General features: G+C 39.9%; 1 protein-coding gene across 1 annotated transcript in view; it reads left to right on the top strand.

Moving 5' to 3' along the window:
* Nucleotides 1-11217, top strand: part of agps (alkylglycerone phosphate synthase) — a 30904-nt gene continuing 19687 nt past the window's right edge. Inside the window, exons 1-9 of the mRNA XM_086145697.1 lie at nucleotides 1-219; nucleotides 5203-5292; nucleotides 6291-6381; nucleotides 6463-6583; nucleotides 6762-6836; nucleotides 7784-7855; nucleotides 8712-8791; nucleotides 10078-10158; nucleotides 11092-11217. Coding sequence (XP_086001823.1) covers nucleotides 32-219; nucleotides 5203-5292; nucleotides 6291-6381; nucleotides 6463-6583; nucleotides 6762-6836; nucleotides 7784-7855; nucleotides 8712-8791; nucleotides 10078-10158; nucleotides 11092-11217 — 924 coding nt within the window. The 5' untranslated portion in view covers nucleotides 1-31. The remainder of the gene's footprint in view (nucleotides 220-5202; nucleotides 5293-6290; nucleotides 6382-6462; nucleotides 6584-6761; nucleotides 6837-7783; nucleotides 7856-8711; nucleotides 8792-10077; nucleotides 10159-11091) is intronic.

Below are 11217 nucleotides of genomic sequence, written 5' to 3'. Positions count from 1 at the left end.
CGCTCCCTCCCTTCACAAACACGGAAGCAGCATGGCGTCCGGCAGCGGCAGCAGCTCCAGCTCCGACAGGCAACGAATCGCACAGCAAAGACTCAGGATAATTGCCGGACATTTGCAGACACAGGTGGATGGCGAGCCGACCGTCGTTGCCGCGGAGTGCAAAGCCCAGGAGAGCAAGGCAGATGCGGCCAGTGAGGGGAAGACGGTGCCCAAGAGGAGGTAGGAGACTGTGATGGAGCGGTGGATACGGGGGTCGATCCTCCGTGGATGTAGATAGTTATTAAGTAATACATCACTAGTGTTGCAGCTAAACAGGAGGCTATGGGGAAAATCTCTGTTCGTCTCGCAGGGGAACCGAAGCCATTGATTCCGGTCTTGTGCTCGCTAATGTTACTTGGCCGAAACAGTAGCCATTCATTGGCAAGCGGAGGGTGCGGCTGGCTTTACTCACTTTGCCTCGGATGCCGTCCACTCTCCGACTACTTCCACCTTCATATTAAACAGTCCAACCTTCACTTTTACTTCCCCCTGACTTGAAACCAGAAAATGCTAACGCTAACGACTAGCCATCTCCGCTCCTTTACGTATCAGTTGTCTGTAGTAAAGTAGCGAGACATGCAATGTAGCAGTTACTGTAAATGCTAGCCTCCAACCGTTACATCCCGTGGAAGAGATTCCCACCCCCGACGTACACATCGTTAATGTTTTGGTATTTTGACAGTATATCTGTTCTATTTTCGCCATAAACTTTTTTTTTTGGTTTCGCTTGTTTCGAACCGACGGAAGAGACAAGGAAACTTGTGTCCCCTCCGTTGAGCTGATTGGCTAGGAGAATCGGTGGTCTGACTTCCAACCTATTGGCGGCCCGGTTCCTTTTGAGGAAGCCGACCACGTCGTGCTGACATCTAGCGTCAATCTGAGATAACAGCTGGAATGAGCGAAAAAAGCGATTTGAAAACATCAGTCTTAACCCCAATCCGTGTTTTATACTAGTCTAGTAAAGTGCTTTAAAAAAAAAAACAAATATATAAAGAACTGACAGGAAAGCACAGCAAAAGCAAACGGAGTAGTTTTCATAACAGCTCAGAAACAAGTGCATGGCATCCACGTGTATGCTAAAAGTGGGTGGAAAAATAAGACATTTTCTTGCAGTGATAATGAAACAGTGTAATCATTTGTTTGTTTTTGTGCATTTGGAGATAAAGTCGTACTAATATGTCACCTTTCTACAGGAAGTACAAATGGTTTAATTCAACCTCCACTTGGCTTAAGAAGGGGATTTCCTTGGAACTTCCTTGAGTACTTATGCACTTTCAGTCAAAAATCCTGATGTTCCGGTTGAGTGGTGATTTTACGAAAGCCTTATCTGCAACCACGCCCCAACGTGCTGGCAAGGTTTTATAATCTTTTTTTTTTTTTTTTTTTACTGGAATCCGACATTCCTTTATTATAAGAAGGTTTTTTTTCCTGCTACAGGTGTAAAAGGATGTTAATGTGTTCTGTCAGGAAAGAGATAAGATATTTATAGATCTGTAAAGGGTAAATTATCATGTTATTATGATTCATTGACATACACATTAATGATCATTTTAAAATCCAATTCAAAAAAAGTTTGTTTTTTCCTAAAGTTAGGAAAGCATTGTTATTTTTTATAGAGCTTTCCAAAATAATTAGGCTGATGTATTTGTATTGAATACCCAAAAATGCATATAATTCATTCACACGCAATGTAGTATCAGCATGCCGCTTTATAAAAGTTACTGCAAACTTTTGAATGCAAATCTTAAAATTACCTACAACTTATGTCAGCAAAGGTATACAAGACAGTGATGAGACCGGCGATGCTGTATGGCCTAGACACAATTCCAATGACGAAAAGACAGGCTGTAGTGCAAGATGTTACTGAGATGAAGATGGTAAGGTTCTCTTTTGGAGTGACCAGGATGGATAGAATCAAGAATGAGTCTATCAGAGGAACAGCACATGGAGAGCAGGTTAGAAAAGCCAGACTGATATGGTTGGGTCATGTACTGAGGAGGGATAGTGAATATATTGGTAGATGGATGCTGGAATTGGAGTTGCCAGGCAAGAGATCTCAAAGAAGACCAAAGAGAAGATTTATGGACACAGTGACAGAGGATATGAAGGTAGTTGGTGTGAGGGAGGAGGATACAGAGAAGGGGTTAGGGTTAGATGGAGAAGGGTAATTCGCTGTGATGACCCCTGAAGGGAAAAGCCGAACGGAGAAGAAGTTAAATAGCCCTATTCATTATTAATCGCAGCATCTCCAGATTCATTAGCTTTAGTTATAAGTTATCTAACAAGAGGATGCAACATGTTTCACTTCCTTGCCAATCAGCAGCCACAAGTGATTAAGTTTTAATCAACTGGAACATTGGGGGATAAACTATTTTGATGCCTGTTTTTCCTACATATCTAAACTAGCAGAACAGAATGTATACGTATCAACTACTTTGAATTCTTTAAATAGCTCTAGCACTACTACCTAGTTGGAACCACATGTGCTTACATACAGTAGAGAGTTGCTCTTTGGAGAGGAATTTTCAGAGGAATATTTACATTAAAACCTAAGGTTTCATGCATATATCTCTGGCTAAAAGTCATGTGATATCATCTACATTGATGGACATTCAGCAATATAATTGCAGTATTTTATGCTTTGCATTTGGCTGGATCAAAAAAATGTATTCTGTATAATTTTAACCTACTGCGAGCCTTACCTTGCTCATTCTTAGATAGACGTGCATAAAATTAACTTTCTGTTTGAGTATTGCTGTCAATTTAGAGTAAGGATAATTCAACTACTTTGACTATATTTGTCCACACCTACTGATCTGCCATTCTCATTGATCATCGGCCAATGTCTGGCTTGTATGGAACAGATGATTGTTTTTGGTCACTCGTTGTCATCTTTTTCATAGAGGTGATGTGTTGAATTTGGTCACTGCTCAATGGCTTTATATCCAATCCTCATACAATTAAGTGCTGCAGGGCACTCTCAAAATATCATTTAGCAAACCTATTAAAATATTAAACATCAAAGCATGCACTGAAATATGATCAGAATGACCATATACATGTATTTAGGGATTGAACAGTTGAATTTTCGACATGATGGAATTGCATGTTCAAGACATGTTAGGCCTCCATTCAATGAAATTCAACTATTCAATTCCAGCTGAACACTGTTTGACCATCCACAGCTTTGGATTTTCCATGTAAATTTATGAATAAAACTGAAAAGCTTGAAAAAATGTGTCACTGGTTACATTAATTGAAAGTTGAAGTATGAATCAGTACAAATGGATAGATAAAACAGCGTCATATAGGCGAAGGTTAATTAAACTTTATTTACGTGAACTTGGGGCCCGTTCATTAGGTCCCATTCCTGTGTTTGCGAGTTCAGTAAATTTATGTTGGGAACCACCCTCTTAGCTGCAATTGCATCATGTGAAAGAATAATTTCTCAAGACGTCTCCTTAAATTCAACTTCTTTACACAAGTGCAAATAAGTTCAGCCAAGCTTTGTGAGCGTAGTTGACAACATGAGATGGCTGTCTTGCTGCTATGGAATCAAATGCACCACCCAGAGTGTTTCTACAATGGGGTTCTATTAGCTCACATAAGACAAGCGTTCTGTGACTCTCAAAGCGCGTATTTGTGCTGCTGCTAACAGCTGTGCGGAGGTGTGTGTGTGTGTGTGTATGTGTGCGCGCGTACGTGCGTGCCTGTGTGTGAGAGAGAGAGAGAGGTTCGGCATTGTTTCTGCTGATAGCCACAGGCAGGGTTTATATTTCTTTTTTGTGTTACTATAAAAATGAGAACCAGCATTATTCATGACCCAGAGTAGATCTGTCTGGAAGTGGTGACTGAAATCTGTTTCAAACTCTAGCTCATGAAGGTTAGATTGACCAGAGAACATGCAAGCTATGTGGTGCCTACATTTTTTGGACTTGAGAAGAAATAAACAACCCCTCCCAGTTCTGTGTGTTTTCCAAAAATAATCCAACAAAATTGTAAACCATAATATTTGAAAGATTAGTTTTTAGGAGGAGCCTACCAGTTATAGGGGAAGTGACAGAAATGGCATTAAAGGATAATACACATTATTTGAATAATACCAAAAGGACATCACTTCGTGGAGTGCAAATATATGTAGCTTGGTTAAAAACATAGTCCAGTTTTGTATATTCCAAAACTTAAAATTAATCCAAATGGCCAATCAGCTTTGATTAATGATAATTATATTAATAGTTTGCAACTAAGGCTAAGTAATTATATTTTTTTTGCAGCTCTTAAACACTCTGTGTCAAAATTTTTGTATGGTTAGGTCAACAGTCTCAGTATGAATGAAATTTGCCTTTCATCTGAACTTTTCTGCGGGGGTTTTGTACATGGTTACTCAATGTGTTCTGCTCAGAGCTGGGTGACGTGCAAAGCATATAGGCACCTTTTTTGACAATAATACATTTATCTATATGAAAGAAAACAGTTATCCTTTTCGTTAAAGCAGTGTTTTTTCTTTATTATGAACAGAGTAGCGATGACATCTTAGTAATTGCTTCTAGGATGTTTTGCCCTCAGGAAGTTATGGGTGCTTTCCATTCTTAAGATGCTTGAGGAAAGAAATGAGTAGCACAAAGATGACAGTGTACCTACTCATAAGTAAATCAAGGAAGTTGTCAATCAAATTAAAACTGAGCTATGTCTACATTTTTTTCTTCAGTATACTGCACATATTTTTCTGTCCTCACAAAACTGGCTGCCAGCTAAGAGAATGTCTATTTTACTTTGGCTGTACTCATCGGTATTTTTGTTTTTACAGTTTCTCAGTGTGATTTGATTTACACAGAGGTATGCAACCATGCACTCTTGCAGGTGTAGCTATCTGAGCTTCTATAAACAACCCGTTCCTGTTTCCTGCCATATTACCTGGTCTTGAGTTGCGAAACTGTAAAAATCAGATTTCAGAGTCAATTCTGGCTGTCATTCAGGCATAAACCCCTGTCTCAGAAAAAGCCCACAGTAGCAAAATGAGATTATAACAGGTCCCCAAAGTGCAATATCACATCCACCTATGTTCATTTTCACCTCCTCTAATAACCGTTCTTCTTAAGTTTTCTAAATGTTTATAGAGGAGCGATGAGTTGTTAACTTCTCCCAATATTTGCTTTTCTGCAGGCAAGATGTTATGAAATGGAATGGCTGGGGATACAACGACTCGCGATTCTTCTTCAATAAGAAAGGTCAAGCAGAGTTTACTGGGAAAAGGTGAAGTATATTGGGGCCTCGCTGCTCTTGAGATCAGTTACAGGTTTCATCTGCAAATCTCACCTTACTGTTTATCTGTCTCATGCAACAAAAGGACGAATTTCTCAACTCCCCATCTTCTTGCCATTACCATGAACTCACCCTTTGATGGGTCTCTGCCTCCCTCCCACAATCACAGCTATGTGGTGCTACTGCCACCTAGTGATTGGCATTTGAACTGTAAAACACAACCTACTCAGTTGGGATTTACTGTTTGTGCCTGTCACTGTTGCTCATTAACAAAAGAAAAAAAAAACAACAGCAATGATAATGTTGCTCCGCTTTTATTTGTAAAAGAGCAAAGTATCCTAGTGTAGAATTTGTTTTATAAAAACAAAACATATCAGTTTTAGTATACACAGACATGAACAAGGAGTGCTATTTTAAATGTATGTCTAATAGCTCTCGCTCCCTCTCATTTCCTAAGAATAGAGGTAGCAATTGACCTTTATTGTAATAACGACAGATGCGATTGTAGGACCTTAACTGTCTGATTCTACACTGGATGAAGAGATCTATTATGAGTAATGAGTCAAGCTGAACTTTATAGTGCATCGCAAACCATCTCCTGTTGTGCAAGCAGTTGGCAGATACTCCTTCATGGCTTTTCTGATGAGAAGCTACCTGAGCACCTCAGAGTAACTGAGGCTCAGACACAGTTGAATGAATGCCAGACATAGTGATCTGCTCCTCTGAGCTCATTGTGACATAGCCTATTTCATTCTTGAGTGTTTCATGGTTTCCCGGACACTGGCAGGCCATAGTCCCCTGATGGGCTTGTGGAAACCGTGCCAGCGACTCAAATATGTAGGGGATGGCAATTGCAATCATGTGGTCAGCACTGTCACTGCTGCACTGCTTCCCTAATATCCTCGCAGGAATCAAATATTGGATTCAAGTTTTTTGTTTCCATTTTAGATAGATTGTCTGAACAGCCTCTCTTCTTTATACAAAATCAGGTATAAACTAAGTGGCATGGTCCTCCCGAGTCTGAAAGAATGGTTTGAAACTACTTTTGGAGCCAGCGTGCAGCATAGAACTCCAGCAACAGTGAGTGTCTTTCACCTGTATTTGATGCGTTTTCAGTGAATCTTACTCTGCTGACAATCACAATGGCTTGTTTTGTTTCAGCCTGTTGTCAATACCAATGATGTACAGCCTCCCATTGTGAATGAGGCCTTCTTTGATGAGCTGAAGTCCACGGGTGTTCCTTTCTCACAAGATGCAGAGGACCGGGTATTTCGTAGCCACGGTAAAAAAAAAAAATTAAAAAAAAAAACTCGACCGTTGCTCTTTGTGTTTGTGAAATGAAAACAATTAAAACTCACTCTTTTAATTTAGCTAGTGTGTTATTGTTGCGATGATCATGTCTGTAAATATTGACTCTTTTCACAGAGTTTGTCCCTTTTCTTTTATTATTATCTTCCCAGGACATTGTTTACATGAGATCTTTGCCCTGCGAGAAGGCAAATATGGTCGCGTTCCGGACATGGTGGTATGGCCAAGTGAGTTAAGATGCTAACACTCCTCTGTGGTTTGCCAGGCTTGTTTTCCTCATCCCACCGAGCACAGCCGATTCCCACATTGGCCTTTGTGATTTAAAGGGTTAATCTTTGCAGTGGCAGGGATATTAATATGTATGACTGCAAGCTTAATAGAAAGCGTCAGAGGGGAGGATGGCTGACGCCCAGTGTTCCACAAACCAGCCGTGCTCAGTATACCTATGAATGATGACTCTGAGGGACTGGTTTTCCAGTTGTTTTGCCCGAAACAATTTTGTCATGTAAATTAGAGTTGATTAATAGTGAAAACCTGTTAAGTAGCATCCCAAATAACTAACCAAACACCCAACAATTGATAGATTGGGTTCAGCCCATGGTACTATTTCTATTGTCCACGCAATAGAAATTTGGCAAGTAATTTGCATTCCTCAGTCTTGCCGCTTAGGTACGTGTGCGGGTGTATTTGACGGTGAGCCATACACTGATGCTGCAGTTAATTAACAGGCGAAATGTTTGAGAAAACAGGCAATGCATCAAAAAGCACATGTGTCAGGTTAAGCACATCATTCTAGGTGGGTATTGCTCTCCTCCGGCTCGCTCCAGTGTGAATGGATACAGGCAGTAAGATTGGCTAAAGCATGTTTGTATTGATCCAGTACATCCCACCCCAGAGAGCAGGGCTTCATGCAGTCTGACTCCACCTGAGGAAAGCCTCAGGCGAATCAAAACACACCCTGTTTTTCCGCTTGCTCTTTGCTCTAATGGCTCAGGCAATATAAATATATCGATTGTCCACCGTATGCGGAGGTTTTGAGCCATTTTTATTTGCATTGTGTCTACTGTAATATTATTAGAACGCTTGAATTATGTACGGAACAGTCGAGGATAAATGGAAATATGTCCACTGTTATTGCATCCAGTTTTGAAAATGATCCTCTTTGCCTTTGCAGACTGTCACAATGATGTAGTGAAACTTGTGGAGCTGGCATGCAAACACAATGTGTGTTTGATACCATATGGAGGTGAGTCCAGATACAAATTATTTATACTTTTTTGTTTCATATCTTTGATATCTCATAGTTTATTGAACACGTCTTCTAGCAACGATGAAAACACTGCTTCTAAAATGTGTTCAGTAAGATTGAGTCTGAAGTTGCTGTAACCAAAGACAATTGGAGAATGTGTAAGTCAATATACCTATCAGTATGATTGCCTTTTTCCCTATCAAAGATGAGACCATTACCCAAATTTTCAATACCATTAAATGCATGGTTTACTTGCATGCAATCCTACAGCAAGGAAATATCAGTGTATTCTTTTAGCTGTTACAATGAAGTCATGGTATCTATTAAAAAAAACAAACATTTAAAGCAGAAATCATGATTCTTAAGGAGTTTTAAAAGGTGAACAAGGGTTTAATGTTATAGTCAGTCTTGAACAGGCTAAATTTTCATACAAAAGTGATAAGGACAAGCAAATCGTCATTTTGCAACGAAGGAGATCCCGTTTATAATGCACGCTATGAGCTCGTCTCGAAGACTTAACCTGTTCCCAAGCAGGTCTGCGCCTAAGTTACTATGGTGACATGTCCTGCTGAACAGTGAACCATCATGGGAATTCTGAAAAGCCCCATTTCAGTTTGAAGTTATTTATCTAATCTAATCCTGCTTGACGATACAAGCCTCGGTGTTAGTGCAGTGTTTACATTGGTGCAGGAGGCTGCAGTCTCTGTTGTACACTAATGGACACAGTAGGCTACTGTTGGTGTTAAAACGTCAAATTAAGTGTCTGGTATATTCCCATAGTCACTTTGAATGCTCTTACATTGTATCTCATTCTTTCTGTATTGTTTTTTTTGTTTGTTTTTTTTTAATATAGGAGGAACTAGTGTCTCTAGTGCTCTCGAGTGCCCCCAAGAGGAAACTCGCTGCATTGTCTCCCTAGATACGTCACAGATGGTATGTCAACACAATTACGGTTATTTTTAAGAGCTGATTGTCAGGGCAAAAACAAACAAAAAAAAAATAAACTCAAATGCTGTCTGATAGATGTAGCTTCATTTTAGTTTTGTTTTCATTGATCCATCCATCTATTTATCTTGGTTTGGAAGCTCAGTTATTTATGTTTTGTATTTGCTGTGTTGTTTTTCCATACCTAATCTTAAGACAAACATGAATATCGGTTTAAAAGAAGAGGCTTTTACTGCACATTTTTATATTAATTTCATGTCTTAAATCAGGTAATATTAAAGGCCATTTCTTAACATTCTAAGGTGCCACTAATCTTTTAATGAATAGTATCTTTTTTTTTTCCTTTAGCTTGAGTGTATGATCGGAAAGTCTCCTGTTTACCTCATATTATTTCAGTGCCTGTTTATTTGTTTTATACAAGCTTTGGATCAGCATGTGGTCTGCCAATCGTTGATGATTATTTCTCTCAGTTGTTTAACTTTTATTAGCAAAACAATCAATTAGGATACTAATTGATAACAAAGTCAATCTGTAGTTGCAGCCCTAGTAATAATTAACATCTAAGCAGTGTGCAGTTGGGACACAATTATGATAGTTTGGCATCAGCCATTAATCTTAATGTAACTAAAGTGCAGTCACCATGAACATTATTATGTTTTGTTTGGTGAACATAAAATGGGGAATATCATCATCATCACAGCGTAGTCCTATGATCCATGTAAAGATGGCATCTAACCCGCTGAAGCTTGCTGGAGAAATCAGAGTCAAAGGTCAGAGGTGAGGTTCTCTGATTGAAGTGAAAGAAACAGTAAGGCTGGAACATAAACTTTATTACCTTGGGAGAATAATTGATGGCAGGTGGGCAGTGACCTTCTGCAGTTAGGGGTAGGCCTCGTGCTCAGCGGCCCAAATAAGAGGCGTATATTTGGAATTAGATGTTAAATTGAGTCTAACCTTGAGAAAACTGACTGTTGTGTCCGTCCCTCAGTCCCTCTGCAACCATTTATACAAGACACGTGACTGTCAGGGTAGAAGGACATGCAAGCGATAAACCTCCTGTTACCCTCCAGCTTTCCTCATGGACTGCCGATGACTGCAGGTTATGCCTTCAAAGCTTTTGGAGACATTGGCATCCTGGAAAAATACATTTCTTGTAAAAATCTCTTGTCACCTACATTGATTTTGACAGGTTTGGCTGGACTGCATTGCCTGTCGGACCAAGACAGAATGGCCGCAAGGACCTTCCTCATGTTCTTTTTTTTTTTCTTCTGCAGAACCGTATTTTGTGGATCGACGAAAACAATTTAACTGCCCACGTGGAAGCTGGCATCATAGGACAGGATTTGGAGAGATTGGTAAGAACTGCCCATCCCTACGTACCTACCCGTGCAGCAGTTTCCATATAGTGTGACCGTTCACATGTATGGTGTCCACGCGTACTCACCTGGGGTCCTCTTGGCCAGGGAAAGTTTGACAGTCCTCAAGAATGAGTTTGAAATGGTAACCGAGAGCTGAAGGGGAAAGAGTAGAGAATGAGGTGGCGGCCCTGCACAGATGGCATCATCAAGTTAATTCAGAAAAATTGAGACGGAGCAGGCGTTTCATGTAGAAGATTGCGTGCATTGCATCCAAAGCAGGTGCCACTTCTGTATTTACACAGGGCCATTTTGATGGAGCAGATGGGTCTACGTTATTAACTGCCTTCCAGGGGAGAATTGTGATAAAACCAGGTCTGACTTTACCCCCATCACATGATGAGGGCCCCTGGTAGAGGTTGTTGGACATTAAGGTCATTATTATTGTTATTGCTATGACATTTAATGAATTTTGTATTTTTGACGAGATGGTTACGGCCGTGTTTGACAGCCATGTGTTCCTCTTTGAGTTTGCAGAGCTTTGAAGAAATTATGTGCCAATATTGAGGGATCGGATACGTCACTTAGTTGCATATTTTATATAAATTATATTAATATCCCAGGCAATCAGTAGTGTTTTGAACTAATCAAATAATGCTCACATCACAATTTTTAAGGCTTTTTTTAACTTTCCACGTGGTTTATTTTAGATCGTTGTAAAAAAAAAATCCATCAAGCCATAAAATCCAAGTTTTGGCATTGCAGTGTTATAAGAGCAGTAAAAATCTGCAACAGAGCTGCAATTATCTTTTCCATGCGCTTGCTAAATCTTTATTTTTTGTTATTAAAACATTCTTATGGGTTTACAGAGTCATTGTTTCAGATCCCATTTTGCCCATTTGTTAGTGCAACAAATTTATATTTGTTTTACAGCTAAATGAAAGCGGCTACTGCACGGGGCATGAGCCCGACTCCATGGAGTTCAGTTCCTTGGGGGGCTGGGTAGCAACTAGAGCCTCAGGCATGAAGAAGAACATATACGGCAATATTGAGGATCTG

Source organism: Fistularia commersonii, chromosome 4 (genome assembly GCF_037954325.1).
Source record: "Fistularia commersonii isolate RoL2024-O1a breed Wild chromosome 4, RoL_Fcom_v1.0, whole genome shotgun sequence".
Taxonomy (NCBI): Eukaryota; Metazoa; Chordata; class Actinopteri; order Syngnathiformes; family Fistulariidae; genus Fistularia; species Fistularia commersonii.
Note: the sequence above shows the minus strand (reverse complement) of the source record. Positions and strands in the feature narration are given on the sequence as shown.